This window comes from Prinia subflava, chromosome 2 (genome assembly GCF_021018805.1).
Source record: "Prinia subflava isolate CZ2003 ecotype Zambia chromosome 2, Cam_Psub_1.2, whole genome shotgun sequence".
NCBI classification, from domain to species: domain Eukaryota; kingdom Metazoa; phylum Chordata; class Aves; order Passeriformes; family Cisticolidae; genus Prinia; species Prinia subflava.
The window spans coordinates 34,444,798-34,463,917 of NC_086248.1; the positions used below are offsets into that span (position 1 = coordinate 34,444,798).

The window sequence follows — 19,120 nt, forward strand, 5'->3', positions numbered from 1 at the left end:
GGACATGGATGAGTGGTGGAGGTGGCAGTGTTAGGTTAACAATTGGACTCTATGATCACAGATGTCTTTTCCAATCTACATGATTCTATGATTCTACAAAAGTCATTTCCATATGCAGCAGACTCATCAATCAGTGTTAGGACCTAAACACATTTTTCCTCTCTCAAAGTGTATTATTTTGCTCAACATCTTAATGAGGATGAAACTGGCAACAAGATATTTACTTTGATCAAGGTGTTTATTGCATCTCAGAGGGCACACATGCACTGGGGTTTTTTGTTTTTGGGTATTTTTTTTTGTTTGGGATTTTTTAAAACTGAAATACAAAGAAAAGCCATTTTGAAATTAACTTTTTATAGAACTTTCCCATTACAGTGTATGTTATCCCCACACCAAATTCAGATACAACCACTTTTAATGGTACCATACATTGATTAAATAGTTCATTTGAAAGACTTTAGGTGAGTATCTTTCCAACCCAGTATGCTTTTACAGAGAACTGCCAAGCCACTTGTAACACTGATCAACAGTGACCTCATTGAAGAGTCAAGATCTTACACCAAGCCATCAGCAGAAACAGTATGAGAACAAATAAAAATTAAAGAAACACAGTATGTACAGTAAAGGGCATGGATCTCTGGATCAGAATTAAATCTAATCACCAATAGTACAAAAGCTACTCACAGCGCATTCGGGGCAATGAGAAAACACTATCCTAAGGCATACACAGGTAAGCACTAAATTAAGAGATGTACGGAAGAACTGAACAGAGATGAGTAACATCACTTGTAATGTTCTGACTACAGATATACCAAAAAGTGCTCTTGTACTGGAAATCCCTTAATGCCAGCACAACTATGGTTGCTTTTTCCCAACTACATGGAGAGAAACTGACCCTTTACTTATTTTCAGTGCATTTAGCAAGAACTGATAAATATGCCAATTATAAATGCAAAACCTTAAAACAATTAAAATAGGTTTAAAAATAAAACCAGCAATAAATATGGTATTCTCCCAGATATGACTTTTCATTCTTGGTAAATAATTGAAAAAGTATTTGTTATGGAAGTTTTCCTTTATATTACTTTAAATTATTTTAACATATACAGTGCCACAAAAATAAAACATTTTTTTTCACGACAATTGAAATTCCTGTGACCGGAAAAAAAAAAAGGTATTCTGCACAATTTTGTAAGTATTTTCTTTACTATCTGGTATTATCACACTATGTTTTGTAACAGATAAAGGAGAAATTTGAGTCCTAGGGAAACTTTGGGTGTCCTCAAAAAGTTATATACATTTAAACCTTCAAAAACCACAGACATTGCTCCAAATGGCTCACCAAACAACAGCTGCATAATCTGCCCCCATGGGATAGGTTCAGAAAAGCACTAGAAGGCATCAGAAACATACATCCATTGTTTAAATTGTAAAACACAAATAACCCAAGTACACAAATTTCGAGAGAGTAGGGATAACAGCTAAGGTAGTACACATTCCTAATGTTCACTTTCACAGCTGTGCTACACGTTTCAGGAGGAAGAGAAAGTCTGAGTAAGCACTGGGTTTGGTACTGGTGGCTCACTGAGAAACTCTGAGCATCCGTTTGTAGACTCCAAACTCACATTTTTAGCATCCAGTCAGAAAAACCGCAGCTGTGAATACAGAAAAGTATTAGATGAAAACTGATATAATGAGTTAGTAAAGCATGTTCTACAAAGAGCACCAAATCTGCTCGTCTCTTCACATCTCAAAGGATTTGCTATCAGATTCTAATGAAGTAGCAGTCTTCCCACAGCAAGTTACAAATCTCTCTATTATAAATACAAGTTGAAAGCAGTGAGTCCCAGCAGTGAAGGTGCATCTCCACTCCTGGCTGTCTCTGCCAAGTGCCAGGTACACCTCCCTGGGGCTGGAATTTGGAGAAAGTTGAAGTGGCACTGGGAGATGCCTGCTAAGAGCAGCCTGAATCACTGCTGCCAGCTCCAGTGCAGAGTGGGCTCAGAACAAATTTTAGAATTAAGCTCTAGGAAGGAAGAAAAGTGACTCATGAAGAAGGCTTTAATGTTATGCAATGATTGTCCTCTCCTCACTTAATTCTAGACACATTATTCTAGTCTTAATTATAAAATGCATGCCTTATTTCTCCATTATTATTTTTTAATTGGCTTAAGGGTTTAATTCAATTTTGTATTCCTACTTGGCCCTCCGGAACTATCAGAATAATGTTTTGGCCTTTATTTCCTTCCATTATGCAGTACTGGTTTTTTGCTTCTCCTCCCTTTTTCTTTGCATTTACTCCTCTGTCCTTTCCAATTGTTGCTCTACACACCACTGCTCAGGACCTCATGGCCTTAGCATTCAGAAAAGCAGTGCCTTGAAAAATTGTATGACAGGGGAGAACATTAGCTGGCAGCAGTAAAGATCTGCAAACAACTTTCCCTTGATGACAAGAACACGTAAGTTTTCCCCCCTTTTGATTCCTTCACACCTATGAGACCAAATCTGTTTCAACACCCACAAGACTGGAACAAGTCTCTGGCACCATTTCCCCTCCCAGCATTTCTACCCTGCTATCACTCTACATGTTTCAGTAATAATTTCAAGGGAAAATAAAACCATGAATGCTTGGGCTGAATGGAAACAAGGTAAAAATGGAAGTTATACACTGAAGACAGCTTTGGTTATTTTGCCAAAAGCAACTGTCAGAAAAAATTACCTGTGAGTCAGGCTTTCAGGCTAAAGTTAAGAGTGTGGACAGAGAATTTGGTTTTCGTTACAGTCCATGTTTCTAGCTCTGCAGCTGTGATTTTATCTGTCATATTCAACCTAAACAACATCTGTGTGCCAGACATGTACCACAGTGTGACATGCTCGAGCAGGCAGCCACAGAATACCTTATCGTTTACAAGAAATCCTTGATGTTAAGATCCGCTAATGGGTCCTTTGTTGGAGGTTTCTTGGGGCTCTGAGTAGCAGGAGTTGGGCTTGGAGAAAGCTGACAGATGCCAGCCAGGAAGGCAGGAAAAAAACAAAGCAGACAAGAATACACAAGCATTAGATAGACATAGGCAGTTCTCACACAAGCACATTGCAAGCATACAAAGTTCTCATTTGGCTGCAAATTCAGCATGGCGCCATTTTGCTCAAGCATTGTTTGGATTCCATCCTTACTACAGGGTTAACAATGTTTGGCAGGTTTAATGGACAGGGCTAGAGGCACTGCAGATCCTAATTAGCATAGCTTCAGATCACTCCCTCCCTGTAAGACAGAATGGCTTAACCCAGACAGAAGACAGACAATTATTAGATGTAAAACCCAAAGTTCAGAGCAAGCAGAGTGCATCCTGCAGGGTAGGACCTAAAATCCCTGTGCCTGGTAGTTAAGTACAAATTATTTGACATTGGTAATGTAAATAAGAGCCCAAAACGAACTGGAAACATGACTAGATCATACTAGGTTCCTCCTCTGATAGGTAAAAAATCGTCAGTTACTCCATAGAAAACATTGGTTTTGAAGCTCCATGCAACACTTCTGGCTATGGTGGTCAAATGATTCTCCCATTCTGTCCTTACTCCTCCCCAGTCCTACCTCAACTCAGGCACAAGAGGTATGTCATATGTAGCCCTGGCATCTTGATGACCACTCTTTAAGAAAAAATTTTCTGTGCCCCATCATAATATTCTTGGTAAGTGCAGAGACAGTTTAAAGTGAGAAGAAAAGAAAGACTAAGTATATTCATACTTAGAGCAGTTTCAAGTTCTTTCCACTTCTACACAGAAAACCTTGACAAGCTTCATTGGGAATGTAGTTTCCTACTTAAAAGGTGTGCTTTGATATATGTTGATTGCTTAGTATTTGCAAAACAAGGGAGGTAGCCTGGTTTTCAGGGTTACCAGTGAGATTTTATAGCTGCAGCATCAACTTCCATCTCCCTTCTTACTTGAAAGGCAGATGGACTTCTGAGTCACAAAAAGCAAAATACTACAGCTAAATAATTTCCTGCCTCTCCTCTGGAAAGGCCTTTCCTTTTCAATGTTTTTACAAACCAAACTCTATTTGAAGTAAGAGCCTGGGACAGCTGTTACAACTTATGCTGCAGCACCTGCTGAATGTAGGTATAGTAAATTTTGGTAGGCTGTGAACAGAATAGCAATGCCTAAGAGTTCCACTTGGAGTTTTATTCAAATATCCTCCAAAACCAGATCTTGGATGTAGTTAGCTGTAAGAGACTTTTGAAACTTGTTCTATTGGTCTCATACAAGGCAACTGAAAAAAACCAACCAAACAAGGTGGTTCATGTGATCTGCTGCAAGGCAGGCAGCTGATCCTTTACCACATCTCATTTACAGACCCAGAGCTGCAGCTGAGCTAATGCACACACACAGGCTGGTTTCTAGAGACATGGAGAGCTATTAAACGTTCGTGTAGCAGTGATGCTTACCTGTACACCAGGGCCAGTGGCGGCTCCGAACGGGGGCCTCATCATGGGCTGCCCATACATCACCGGCTGCTGGGGCATCATGGGCACCCCTGCACCTGCTGGGGGCTGCAAAGCAACACCGAGTCAGCAGGGGCTGGGGGAGGCAAGGAGAGGGGGCAGCAAAAGAGACTCACCATCCCAAACGCTGCTCCTGGCTGTGGCACAGGTGGAGTCCCTCCTGCGGCAGGAACAGCACTTGCTGGAGGCACCGCTCCCGCCTAAAAAATAAATTTAAAAGAAAAAGGCAAAAAAAAGAGCAAAAATCTAACAGCAACCATCTGGAAACCACACAGAGTTTCTAGCATTCTCAAAGCTGTTCTGGAAAGTAGGACTGTTATGCAGCACATATGCAGCCTCAAAACCACAATGCTTCAAAGAATGAGAGAGCTGAACGGGTCCTTATGCTCAGCTTGTTTCTTCTTAAGAAAGCAATGGTGACAGACTCCATTCTCTTCATGAACAGAGTCCATTTACTGACTACAAGTCAAAACAGGTCCGAGAAAACACACAATTTCCTTCTCCTTCTACATAGTGTAAAAAAGCATCCCAATTTCATAACAGCTAACACACTATGGCACGTAGTATAGCGCTGTATTTTAGTAAAAGCTTAAGCAGATTGCAGAGCTAAAGAAAACAGCTGCTATAATTAGTTTACAGCAAAGAAAAAATAATTACACGCCAAGATTCACTGAAGTCAAAGGATCAGTTCACACACTTAAACCACAATCAGAACCAATACATACTTTACTAAGGACAGTTTAGTTTATCTTGCTGTGATTTTCATTCATATGCTTGACTTGCTATGATTTTCATTCAAATAATAAAAGCCAAAAGGAAGAGGGAACTGTTAATTTAGTAGTCTGACAGGATATATAGCACCTTCAGAAAGGCCAGCCCACCTCCCTTATCTAGCACAGCTTACACATCACCCCTTTTGGTTCCCTTCTCTGTAACATCCCATACAGAGTCTCCTTACAGCCTTGAAGGCATCTAAACATTTCCTTTTCCCATATATATACACAATCCAAATTATTAACAACTCTGAAGAGAGGCAGAAAGCATACAAGAAAGAGATGTAAAAATGGCAGTAGGATTTCATTACTGCTCTTGCATGGCCTAAGCATACAGGCACAATTTCCCAAGCTATTTCAGGAGCTGTATGGTCGTGCCTGTGCCTCCACATCCTTATCACCCACCTTGAGTCAGGTTACTGATGTTAATCCCACAACACCTGGAGAGGAGGAGCTAGCACACTTACAGTTCAAAGGAGAGTGTGTCTCTGGAGATATACTGGAACTACTCACTGCATAGTCCACTTCTGTGAGTGCTGCATTTTAGTGCCCTTGGTTGATCCTTGCTTCCAGACTAAAATATGCCCGTTTCTTAAGAAGCTGGAGTCAAGTCAAGATAACCTGACTTTAATCAAAACTCCTACATTTTCTGGCTAAGAATTTATGAACTCTATTCCAGTCTGAAAGTTTTCTGGGGAGCACTGCAGTTAAAAACTGTACTGTGCTAACAGAGTCCCCAAACTAAAACCAAGACTTGGACACTTAGGTATATAAAGCAAGAAATTAAACCACACAGGTCAATGACATCAGAGGCAGTGAGCTGACTGCTTTTACAGGAACACATGGTAGCTCAACATCCAGCAGATGCCAAGAAAATGGCAGTACAAACTGAACTACTTTTGCCTCTAAGCAGTAGGTCATTCAAGGGAATGGGCTTTGATTTGATTCCACTGATTTTAATCCTGGAATTGAAAGGTCACAAGAAAAGAAAGAAGTGACCAACACTTAGGTGGTTCAACACTGACATGAGGAAAAGCTTCATTTATGTCTTCATATTTATTTTGCCTGCAGACTTGGGTTTCTTTGGATTCATAAAGTACCTAAGTGCATGATTTTTAAGAAATATATACAACACATACGTGCTGAAGTGAAGTGCTGTTAAAACTATCCAGCTTCCCAGAAAGACTATTTACTTATCAGATGGTAAAAAACACTACAAGATCAGGCTGATGCTGCAGAAGCTTGAAGTTTCAGGCAGTACAAGTTATCAGGTGGTCCACATCCAAGTAAAGCAGTAAAGAGATAATTTTCAAGCTTACAGCACAGAACTGGTTATCACTACTGCCATATTCAACCCACTGGCTGAGAATTGTCTGTTGGACAGACAGTCCAAGAGGAGCCATGTTAGAAGCCTCTAGCTAGTTTTAAGCCAGCAGCAGTAACCGTAGTGCAGGTGAGGTGCTGTTAGTATCTTCATGTTTAGTAAGTGCAGTATCAGATCAAAAAAAAAAATTTCACTTACACTGTACAGTATTGCCCAGCCTTTCTATTAAGAAAAAAGTTGGCGTTACAACTAACACATTAAATGAAGTACAGAGAATTCTTGTATCTTCCATAACATTATAGAACATGCTCAGAGTCATGTTAACTAACACCTGCCAATGGCAGCAAGGAACTGGTCATGGTCCTCCTTCAGAGTTCTTTCTTTCCTTTGCCAACCTAGCCTCGTTCAAATGGAGGCTGTTTTAAGCCTTGTGAGACATCTGATGAGATCAGGTATTGCCCCTCTTCAGAATGAATACTTTAGTAGCTCACTCATGATTAAGTTGCTCTTGTGCCAAGTTTAGATTTTTAGCTCAATTCAACCCTCTTCTCTCAAAATTAGTGCCTTCTGATACTTTTTACAGGGTAACCTTACCTTTTCCAACTGCTTTACCCTGCTAAATAAGCTACCCACTCCTGATCTAACATCAGGTACCTGATCAGTATGAATACCGTGCAGTCTTTTGATCTAGTTCATTTAGTATCACTTGAGAAAAACCTGTTTATTTTCTCTCCTTATAGTAAACCAGCTTTGGATCAATATTGTTTTATTTTGGGCACTTGACCTGGGCCTGATCCTGGCCAGACCTACATGGCTAATCACACACTTGGAAATGCTCACAGGTATTAGATGTACAGGTAGAGCAATATCTTGATACATATGCTAGTGTATTTTTCATTTACTACTCAATGGTTTATTTATACCAGTTGCAAATCTGTTCTTTAAAAATATGGCTTGAAATACTCATATAATTTACACAGAGGCAAACTCTTTGGCCTCAGTAGAGTAGAGCAGTCCCTACAGGTATGCTTGCACAGTTTCATCAGCTACTGGAAGTCCAATACCAGTGTTATCTATGGATTAAGCACCTACCAATGGACCACCCTGGACACCACCAGTTGACCATGTTGCAGGTGCTACTTTTGGCTGCCAGTTCGCTCCTCCTGTTAACTTTCTCTCTCCAGCATTCCACTGAAGGTCTCCCCTAACAGAGAGGGAGAGAGGCAGGCTATTATTTGCATACTTCCACAGTGAAAATGAAAACCAGTTACAGCATACATTAGCATTAGACGTGCAGCTACATTAGCTTATGGTGTATGCAGTTATTAACAGAAAGATATACTTTTAGTGACACTCAGTTTCAAGGTTGTTAGCAGTAGGCACCAGAAGACTCTAAGCTGAAGTCAGTTACATGGTTATGGCCTTTGTGGTGAGAATTAAAGAGAAGTTTTACTTAGTATTGACTGAAGGTAATATCACATATACCCTTGCAAAGTAGGAAGAGGGACTGCTACTGCCTGTTTTACTGGGGCCAGGCAGGAGAGCTGCCTGCTAAATGTCTTTGAAAGGCCATTTCAGTGCTGGAGTCTTGCTCAGACAGCTGAAGAAGGAAAGCATTCAGTTCTGCAAAAAGTTGATAGATACAAGAGAAACAAATCATTCATAGAATAAAAGGGCTGTTGCAAAACTGGGTTTTGTTACAGACTACTCTACCCAGAATAAAATACACCATTTGAACAAAGTAGATCAAAGGAAGCTACATCTAGAGGCTAAACCTCATGACTTGTTTGTACATATCCGTCCTATCATCTCCACAAAGGCACAACACATTTTGAAGTGTTGCAGGCAGAGAAGACTCAGGGCACAAGTAAGCAGTTAGACAGGAAGATAAAAAAATAAATGCAATGTTGGAAGTACTTTTTTTTGCAAAAAGAAGCTTATCGCTGTATGGAATAAACCTCTTTTCTATTTTGGAAGTATTTCAATGCCTACACAATAAGTACATCCAGCATCTGTAAAAATATAACAGAACTATTACATATGAACATAGATTACTGAGGGGAGCTATACAGTTTATTATCTGGACTATTTGTTCATTATAAGACAGCAATTTTATAACCTATATCAAGAACATTGAATCTTAATTATTCAGTGAACCTGTACAGAATAGAATACTTTCTTCAGATTTTTTCTGGATTGGGAGCTTGGGGCATAGAACCAATTTGCTGTTTCTTAATAAACACTGAAATTGATGTAGCGCTATACAGCAGAGTAGAAAACTTCCTTTTATCTTTAAGCAAAGTCGAACTTACTTTTTAGAAGTAGTACCAGAAATTCCAAGATCTGAAAATTGTAAGGAAAAAAAAGAAATAAAAAAGAAACCACATGTTCAGTAAACTGAAGCATGCCAAAGCAACAGCTTACATTTCATTGCATCTGGGCTTATCAAGAGCAGAAATGTTTTGGCTGTGTTCATTTAGACAGCATCAGAGGACTGGCCACACCTACCTATTCTTCAGGACAAACATCTGAGAAACCCTGCAGATGTCTTGCCCTTGAGAAAGTCATTTTTGCTTCAAAAGCAAACCAAAGTAACTATATTTAGGCCTACAAAATGCTAAGTTATTTACAGGCACCGAACTATTTACCATGAATGACAACACTAATTTCTGATCCTCATTACACATACGGAAAAGCTGTATTCCACATAGACATAAATGTGGACATTGCCTATAAGTTTTGCACAGTTTTTATCTGTTCTGTCGTTCATGGAAACTCCAAATAGTTTCTTTAATTACCTTTTGGAAGAAGTCTGAGGTTAAATTTTAAAGAGTACACTTCTCACAGGACCATTGTAAGTCCTGTAAGTCATAAATTGCTGTTTGATTTTCTCCTCCCAACTTGGATATAGCAGATGGCTTGCAGAGGACGTTTCAAGGGATTAAGAGCCTTGCTAACTTCTAAGCACAGTATTTTTCCCCCCACCTAACAGCCATGTCTGCATCCTAAAATCAGTTACCTCTTTGTTGTGGTGTACATATACTAAGGGAGTATTCCTTTCATAGAACTTCAGCAGGATTATATCTTAGTCTAGGTGGGTTTCTTAGCCCACCCAGCTAGGTTTTTTGGGGGGATTGCAGCTACTGATCTCTAATTACAAAGGCTCTAGCCCTTTTTCTACTACAAGAAAGAACATCTTTTAGTTCAGCATTTCAAGAACATGTTTGGTAAGTTCTCTGCCTGAGAGAAGGTCTGTTCTTGAGTGCACTCATCACCCCACTGCAACTCTTCCTCTCACTAAACACGAAGTCAGCTATTTGTGTCCACCAGGTTCGCTGCTTAAGCTGTAATCAGACACTTTAGACAATTTTCACTTTTCCATCTGTTACAGAAGGACAGACACATCCATTAAGAGTCTGATGTGCTTCTGAAATGTACCTGAGATGGTCACACATTACAAATCCCACCTACCAAACAAATGCCATTATTTGACTCAGATCCTGGGCTCCAAGAAAGACAGACCGAGACTAAGTGAAATCAGCTATCTGAACCAAGCCTTATTCCTGCTGACAGCTTCCCCTGTTTCCCCAGCAGAACAGGAGGATACTAAAGCTAAAATAGACAGGTATTTGGCTTCATGGAAAAGCAACATGCATGCCACACCACTTAAACCCAAAATTGTCACTTACTGCCTACTAAGTTTGCAAGAGACGAATCAAGATCACTTCCAAGGCCTTTGCTTGCTGCTGCAGCAGGGACTGTTGCTGTGGCTGTAGGTGCTACAGGTTGACCAGAAGGAACCATAGTTGGCATAAGAAGATCACCTAAGCCATCAAACACTGGAAGTGAAAGGAAAGTGAGTAAGAACAGCAGCTGTGATCAAAAATACATTGCCTGCTACTCTGCTGCTGCTCAACGAACACAGCACAGACGACCACACCACAAGTCTTACCGAAACACCATTTGACATTAAAAGTAATGCCAACAAGGGCATGCATGTCATTGTACTGGACACTGAATGTACAGGAATCCTCAAAAAGCTATACCAATGAAAACTAGTACGAGAAGACATGCCCAAAAGGGATCTAATTGGAGCTTTGAATCTACATAGATACAGCACCACTTCCACATGATACTATTTTTCTTACAACCATCCTTACAGAGATGTCAGATACACACACATTTGTCAGGAGATATTCATTTAAAGGTTTTTAAAATGAACATCTTGCTGCAAACACCAGTCAGAATTACTGTGGCAAAGGCAGACTTATACCTTGACATCTCACAGCAACAGGATTGGCAGTCTCAAGATGTTACTATTCACTTGCAAGCAGCAGGGAATTGGGAAAACCTACTAACATCTTATGAGATCAGAAGGAACCAGAACCATCCACACATATAGTGCTATTCTCCTTAGTCCAGTCATGTAACTCAGAAGTTCATTTTTTTAGATCCCTTGAAGTCAAACTGCTTGGTACCATCTCATGCCTGAGTTCTATCTTCTGATCTGTATATGAGGTACATGCCAATGTTAAATCAACAGGGAGGGGGAGCATGTGCACTGGCAAGCAACCAAATAACCAAGCAGCAGTACTATTTCCATCTTGTTTTTTCTTGTATGGTTGTAGAACTCACCAATTTTAAGTTTGTAGCAAGGACCCAGCATGAAAAATATAGAATGGAAGAGATGCAAACAAAAGGACAGCAGTGATAAAAGTTTAAGCTTATAGTCAGGCAAAGAACTCTAGGCCAGTTTCTGTTGTGTGTACCCTCAGGTGCCATGCAGGCTCCAGAGCACCATCAGCAGCAGTGGCAAGATGACTTGCCTGCATACTTGATTTACAAAGTAGTGTTTCCTTGTGTAATTCCTAATTCACGCTGTCAAGCACATGCAAGGATGATGTATATGCTAGTCTGTTTTTTACTGACATGACAGAATAAAAAATGGATACAGAGTGCTCTTGGGCACACACCAGCCTTATCACCACCCTGAGGTTCTTCCAGTAAAAAAGAAAAAGGAGGTCACTGATAGTGCTTGTATTCAGAGCCTAAATGTGGTGTCATTAACTCATCTACCACACAAAACTCATTTGAAAATTCACAGTAAGTAACGCTGTAGCTCACCTGATGCATCAAATGAACTGCCAGTTGTTGGAGCTGCTGTCCCGAAAGCGGCATCAAAGTTAGGCTGTAGTAATCCAGTTTGAGCTGGAGTGACTGGGGATGGTGATGGAGAGGGAGCAATAAAAGAACCTCCAAAGCCTTTAAAAAAACACAGAGGTGAGGACATTAGAGTCAGCCTTGTTAGACTGTTACCAAAACCTCAGTCCATAGAGGGCGAAATTATAAAGACAATTCTTACCACACCATTTTAAAATAAAGAACATTTCAGCAGTTTATGTGAGCTTCCCTCTGTTATACTGAAGGCTTACTTCAGTATAAAGGAACCAAGAAGCCCTCATAACCCAAATCCTAAACCAGAGCAAGTCTCATTGTCACAGTTGCTAACCCTGAATATGGAAAAATGACCTGGGATCAGAGGTCTGCCACAGTCTGCTCTTGACATGAGTTCGTCATGGAATAATGTAGGTTGGAAGGGATCTCTGGCGGTCAGCCAGCCACACACCCTGTTTAAAGTCAATCTAATCAAATCAGGTTGCCCAGACATTTGCCTTGGCATCTCCAAGAGGAGATTTTACTGCCTCTCTGGGTGGCCTGTTGTTGTGTCATACCATTACAGTACTTAATGAGTTTCCCATACACATTGCCTTTTTTACTATCTTTGTGCACCTCCAAAAAAAAGCTGGCTAGTCTCCCCTGCACACTCCTGTAAGGATTCCCTTTGGCCTTCTCAAGGCTGAATGAGCCCAGTTCAGCCTCTCTGCATATGTCATATGCACAAGTCACCATCTCTGTGGCTCTCCACTGAACTCACTCTGGTATGCCTTGATCCACATTGAGAGATTCTCTAATACATTCCAGACTACCCATGCCCAGCTGCATTCCCCATCTCCCTTACAGCACATACCCTAGTGCCAAAGCCTGTGACAGTGATGCTTTCTCCAGCTGCCTAAAAAGGGCTTCCTTCACTCACCTCTTCTTGAGGAGGTGGTCTACAGCAGACACCTGCTAAAACATGACTGATGCTAGATCACCACCTGCCCAAGGCAAAGCTCCACGCACTCAACTATCTGCACGGAAGTACTAATCTCCACGGAATCAGACCAGAAGCGTGTCAACCAGATCCAGGGAAGACAAAGGCACTGCAGCAATTCCTAAAGCACAGGAACCATCTAAACAGCCTGTCTTTCCACCTCCTGAGTGAGAACAAGGAGCCTGGCAGAAGGGTGTGATTCAATATCCATTAATAAGATTCTGCTTAGAAAGCTCTGTAACCTTGTGCAAAGCCCCATAAACTGTCTGTTTTTCCAGCTACAGAAGAGAGGACTCCCCAGCTACCGGTGAAAATTTGTATGATGATTGATCTTAATTCCACAGTTTTTAGCCTTGCACAATTTAAGAGAAATACCAGGCACAGAAGCCATAAAACTTCTTTAACAAACCAAGTTCCTAGTTGTCTAGAGATTGCACAAGGCCCTAAGAAAGTCTGCACAAACAGCAGCAACTGAGTTAGATGTGCTGTCTGGACAGCCTCAACTGCCTGATTTTGAGGTTGCTTTTACAAAGTCAGGTAAGATTTCATATTAGAACACATTATTAGAGTACATACTGGGACATAAGTGCACACAGTTTAACCGGACAGAAAGATCTAGAAGGGAAAATGGCTAGACCATTGTATTTATCAGCATAGTTCTAGTTTTGTCTGCTGAAAGGCTTGGAGTAAGAAAACATTTCTTACAAATTTCTTAAGCAAACCAAGAGCAGGAACCTATTTGACAGCAGAACACTTAAGACAATTATGAATAGTAAGTATACTCATAACATTATGCATATAAACACTTAGTTTATAAGAAGCAAACACTCATAAACCATGAAGGACAAGCCTTCAGCCACCATATGAACTCCAGACACTCTTCAGTTTAAAACTGGATTACACTGCAGGCTATACATCTGCCATTATCTAGAGTGAACAAATGCTTAGCAATATGTTGCAATGTTTATAGACTCTCTCTGTCTGCCAAAAAAAAAAAATCAAATCTACTTAGAGCCCTTTGGAATGTATATCCAAAGCACAAATAAAATAAATTTTAAAAAATCATCTATTCACCCCAACTGCTTCAGATCTGCTTGAGTATTTAGACTTAGAACATCTCTTTTATAATTTAGGTTTTGATTGGTTTTGATTTAATGCAACTCATCACATTCAGAGAGCACATTGCTGAAGTTTAAAGCCATCTGGGGCACAATTCCTACTTGCATTTAAGCTTAGTTATGGATAACAACTTAAAATATTTTATATTGTAATGTTTGCATAAGCAGAATTAGCTTCTGTCCAACAACCTTGTTGCACCCAGTCTCCTGATAACACATGTAACTGCAAAAGACTGCCATGTTCCAGAATCTATTAGTTAAAACCTGATCTATGGCCTTAAGCCATACATAAATTAATACAAAGACCTATTGGAGCAATATGAAAAAAAGGTAGTCTTCTACCTTAAAATCTGAAGCAGTCTGTCCTAAAGCTTTAGCACGCATTTACACGTTATGTCCCAATTTAAGAATCTGGCTCGCTGATTGAGAATGGGTGTATATTTTACTGTTATCTAGACAATTTCTTCCTTCCTGTGGCACAACTAAACAATGTCCACACTCCAAGCAGTTACTTGAAAATACAGTGATAACTACCCACAAATTCTACAAACTGTGCTGGTTTTGGATGGGGTAGTGCTAATTTAAATCATGACACAAATTCCGCTTTCAGAAACATGAGAGAATTTAAGACAACTCTTCTCCAAACCAGAAGCCCATGTGTTAGGATTTTGCTCTCCACAAACTTCAAACTGGGATGGGGATGCGTCACAGCTGTTTGGCACAATCACTGTAGTCACTACAATACACAGTATAGCATGAATTTTGGAGAATAGTACACACAGAATTCAGCTGAAGCTGCTTATCCATAGGTGCAGACTAAAATAATAAAGTTATCCAACCTTTGATATAGGGTGGGACAGTGATGCCACATTCAGCAAAAGCAAAGACCTTATCCCACCCAGTGTGAGGAGATGGTCTCTACCACTTCTCTGCCCTTGTGCTTAGAAAAGCGTGCTTTCATCCCACTCTCCTTGGCTAAATGCAAGACTGCTACCAAGTCAGTCCTTCAAGGTAACATTTAAGTGTTCAACCTGCCCCAATTACAGCAACCAAACTGAATGAACTTGAAGTTTAATTAGCAGTGAGGAACAACAAGTGTAGCCTGAAATATTTCTAACTTTAGTACTGCTACACACAGCCAGAGAAACTTTATGCAGACACTCATGCTCAGTGAACAGTACAGAAAAATAAGGCTGTGGGGGAGGTAGGAAAGCAAAGAACATGGAAAGAAGATCATCTAGGAAGTTAGCTTGTACTTTAGTGTATTGCCTCCTTTACAAGTCACTCTAGTTTTAATTAAAACATCCAAAGTACTAAGAAATCTTGTGACTAAGTATTTTATTTCACTATGTACGCCCAAGGAACATACAGGATTTCAAACACTATTTCTCAGTATTGCTCTAAAATAATGAGTTTTTAGAAGATCTTTATTACCACCAAGTAGGTCTGCAGAAGCTGAGGAACTAGAAGCAGCCTGGGTTGTGGGCTGGGGTTCAGAAGCACTACTTCCAAAAGCATCTAAAGGGAATTCCAGAAAGCAACAAGAAAAAGTGAGGAGTTCAATATTAAATGCATCAATTCATCACTTATTGTAAACAAAAGATGACAAAATAGCCATTTCATACATCAGAAGAAGAAAATTAAACTGCTTGGCCATCCTTATTGCAGAGCAGTACCATGGGTGCAAAGTTCAGGTGGAAAAAAGGATGTACAACAAACCACCACTACTACTGAGCCTCTTCTCAGATACAAACCACAGCATTGAACACAACAGCGTTTTGGAGATGAATGCATTAGCTGAAAGTCTGGAGTAATTCCAGCCAGAAGCCAGTGGCTCACATGAAATCTTTCAAGAGGAATACCTCACTAATGTCTGAAATTCACTGCTTCTAAGCACCATTTCTGTTCTTCAACATGCTTAGAGTTGGTTGTGCCCATCCCAATTTCCACCTTGTAAGATCGTGTGATTCAGATATACCCAGTTTGAGACAAGTCACCCTCAACACTTCAGCTGCTTTGAGAAACGGAACTGAGAGAAAACAGCATGACCATGGAGATTAGCAAAGAGGAGAAAGGACAGAGCAGAATGTCACTGGACATCTGAGGAAGAGCCACACATGCACTGGCTGCGGACAGAATGGCAAGTGTCATGACAACAGAACGACCACACCGACAGCTGATTTGCAGTTCATTATGGTGCAGTTTTAAGAACCAGACATGCCAGACTCAGCCCCAAGGCCACACAGAAAAGTTGTGAGAAGGGGAAACCCGCAGCTTTAGCAAAGCGCAAAGGTAATTGAAATGAAGTGATTCAACTCTGAAGTGGTGAGGAAACAAAAATACCCACCACCAAATAGGTCAATCACACCTGAAGAATCCACCTTTGCTGGAGAGGCAGTGGGTAGAGGAGAGGGGGCTGCAAATGCATCCACTGCAGTAAGCATAGGATAAATAATATTTAGTATCAGCAAGACAATAATGATAGCTAAATATTTCAAAGCCACATGGGCTCCAACAGTTACAACTACAGGTTTGGTAAATTCGGGTAATAGTCTCCAGAACTGCAAACAGAAAGTGTTACATTTCTCACACAGCAACTGAAAACCTCAGTACTTTAAAGAAAACATTGCTTATAAGCATTTTCTTATGCTTAGAGGAGGATTCCCTCTCTCAACAACCACATCACTTACTTCCAGAACTTCATTGTCAGCCACTTCGTGATTTGCATCTTCAGCAAGTGCACATCTTGTGACCAAAGCAGCAAACCCCAAACTTCATATTTCTTGGTATTTCAATTTAAAGATGTAAACTGGCAATAAGTTGATATTTTTTAACTTTTAGAAAAAAATCCAAACCCAGGAAGTCTGTGGAATGGCCTGTGAAATCAAGCACTCACCAGACAGAAGATCACCAGTGAGAGAACTCTCAGGCACAGGAGAAGCTGCAGGTTGTGGAGATGAAAATGTATCTTCCAGAAATGAAAGAAAAAACGAGAAGTAAGTATCACTGAAATCAGTTTACACCATTGCACAGCCTCAAAGCAGCAGATTATGGGAAGAATTTTCTCTTTACCTGTACCAAAGAGATCTATGCTAGGAGTAGCATCTGGTTTAGGTGCTGCAGGTGCATCAGGAGCAGACTCAAATAAATCTAAGGCCAAGAACACAACACATCTTTAACTCATTTTTGAAAGGCAGGACTGAAATCAGAAGTTTCCAATTTTGCACATCATATTTGAAATTAATAGGCTCTCTGGTTTGAAAGCCGAGCACACAACACGCATGCAACAACGAATTGTTCATTTGGTACTCCTGACAGATCAATCCACCAGAATCAAAGAGTTAAAAACAAAATTACCACCAAATATATCTAGAGCAGGAGGAGCGGAGGTGGTGGCGGTAGCAGAAGTGGTGGCAGTAGTGGTGGTAGTGGCAGTAGCTGTAGTAGCAGTAGCAGCAGCAGCAACAGCAGCGGCTGGAGAAGGAGTTGTTGCAGGAACTGGAGTGGCTGCACTAGTTGTAGGGGTAACTACAGGAGCAGCAGTCTCTGTTGGCTTCATAGCAAAGAGGTCCAGCTCAGGAGCAGCCTCTGCACTACCTTCGGATGGGGCAAAGGGGTCTTGTAAAAAGGAGAGGGGAAATATATGTGTATGCATACTTAGGATCAGTGAGGGAGGAAGTCAAGAACAAAGCAACTATAGGCAACGCACATTCTGCAAATACACGCACGCACGCGGAGGAGGTCGCTCTAACATCTAGCTTACTTATCCAGACATGTTACTTAAGTTTTTCTAAAATAAAGGCTGTCTGAAAGGCTGAGCACTCTACTTGTTACAGGGGAGAGCTTTCAAAGGCTCTTTGACAAGGCCAAAAAACCAAATATGACAAAGGCGTATCCAGGCTACTGCTTACAACTCAGCACTGACAGAACTGTTCATTAGCACTACCAAATAAACACAAAGTCCTTGGGACTCAGAAACAGGCAGTTTTGTAAAGCATGCTCTTCAGTTTAAGGTTTGTTTTTACCAATTGCAAACACTATGAAATTTTCAGAAAAACACACTGCCATGTAGTTTAAACAAACAAACAAAAAAACTCCCAGCAAAACAAAAAACTATCTAATGACATAAAACCCACCATTTCCTGAACATGCATCAAGAGCTGCTGCTACAGGGGTTGGGGTAGCTGGTGCTGCTGCCCCTTCAGCTGCTGCAGGGGCTTCCCCAGGAGAAGCTGCAAAGGCATCTTGGGTGCAGTTTAAGAACATAAATTAAAAAAAATAAAAAGGAATAAAGAGAAGAAAAATACAGTAAAATAACTAAGTTAAATTGCATAGGTAGATCCCCTTATACAACATGAATGTAATTACTCCAATAGCAAGACAACTCATGCAGCGCAAAACGCTTTGTCTCTCCCCCAACCCCACACAAGCAGGTTCTAGACAGGATTTGCATATGGAGCTTCTTGGGTTGCCCACAATAAGCACAGTGAGTGTAAAAGAAGGCATTATTCTCATTGTATAAGGGTTCAGAGCAGCATGCTCATGTACTACCCAAAATTAACTTAAGAGCAGATATTAACAACTTGCATGCTCAAAGCCTGTATTACATGTGATTAATCTGCAGCTGTGAGTTTACTTGCATAGTGCTTTGCACTGTTATGAATAACAAATCAATTACTCTGGTAGATATCTGCATCTACCATTTCTAGTCTTTGAGCCAAGTCAGTCATGCAACATCTGAAAAATTGAACTTACTTGTTTCTTAACAGTATTCCAACTGGATCTTTCTGAAGCCATAACCTGATGCATAGGTTATATTTACTCAGCTTGCTTCAAACAGATCAAGATTGTTCATCTTAACAAACCGCTGGCGAGCCATAACCTGTCTGTCCTTTAAGGATCACTTCCAGGCCAACCAGCCAAGTTTGGGAAAGCAACTGATTTGGGGTTTTGGGATGACTTGCTCATGAGGTTTTTTGAATTTTTTTTTGTTTGCCACTTGTTCGTTGATTGCTTTTTTTTTCTTTTTGTTTGCCAGTTCCTAAGTGGCATGCCTAAATTTCAAGCCATGAACAGCATTATTTCTCGGATTAAATCAGCATTTGCACTCTTAATTCTATGAAGTAGTCCTAATGGACAGTGCCATTTGGACTATCCTCATAGGCAAGCATTTTCTTCACAAAAAAACACTGCACAATGAGGACTAAATACTTCAAGATGCTCATAAAGGACATTTTTCTACTGCTACA

The 19,120-nt window shown here is 40.5% G+C and overlaps 1 protein-coding gene across 17 annotated transcripts in view; it reads right to left on the minus strand.

The window, feature by feature from the left end:
• Positions 1-219: 219 nt before the first annotated feature.
• Positions 220-19,120, minus strand: part of SNAP91 (synaptosome associated protein 91) — a 64,136-nt gene continuing 45,235 nt past the window's right edge. For 3 of the 17 annotated variants that reach the window (XM_063389554.1, XM_063389553.1, XM_063389562.1), the window contains 15 exons: positions 18,008-18,115; positions 17,229-17,489; positions 16,944-17,021; positions 16,768-16,839; positions 16,219-16,302; positions 15,306-15,389; positions 11,724-11,861; positions 10,289-10,438; positions 8,912-8,942; positions 7,692-7,803; positions 6,798-6,821; positions 4,619-4,702; positions 4,446-4,550; positions 2,898-2,998; positions 220-1,655 (listed from right to left, as the gene is read on the minus strand). In XM_063389554.1, coding sequence (XP_063245624.1) covers positions 2,906-2,998; positions 4,446-4,550; positions 4,619-4,702; positions 6,798-6,821; positions 7,692-7,803; positions 8,912-8,942; positions 10,289-10,438; positions 11,724-11,861; positions 15,306-15,389; positions 16,219-16,302; positions 16,768-16,839; positions 16,944-17,021; positions 17,229-17,489; positions 18,008-18,115 — 1,424 coding nt within the window. In that variant the 3' untranslated portion in view covers positions 220-1,655; positions 2,898-2,905. Of the gene's footprint in view, positions 1,656-2,897; positions 2,999-4,445; positions 4,551-4,618; positions 4,703-6,797; positions 6,822-7,691; positions 7,804-8,911; positions 8,943-10,288; positions 10,439-11,723; positions 11,862-15,305; positions 15,390-16,218; positions 16,303-16,767; positions 16,840-16,943; positions 17,022-17,228; positions 17,490-18,007; positions 18,116-19,120 lie in introns of those variants that run through there. The other 14 variants (XM_063389564.1, XM_063389566.1, XM_063389565.1 and 11 more) reach the window with 12 other exon arrangements.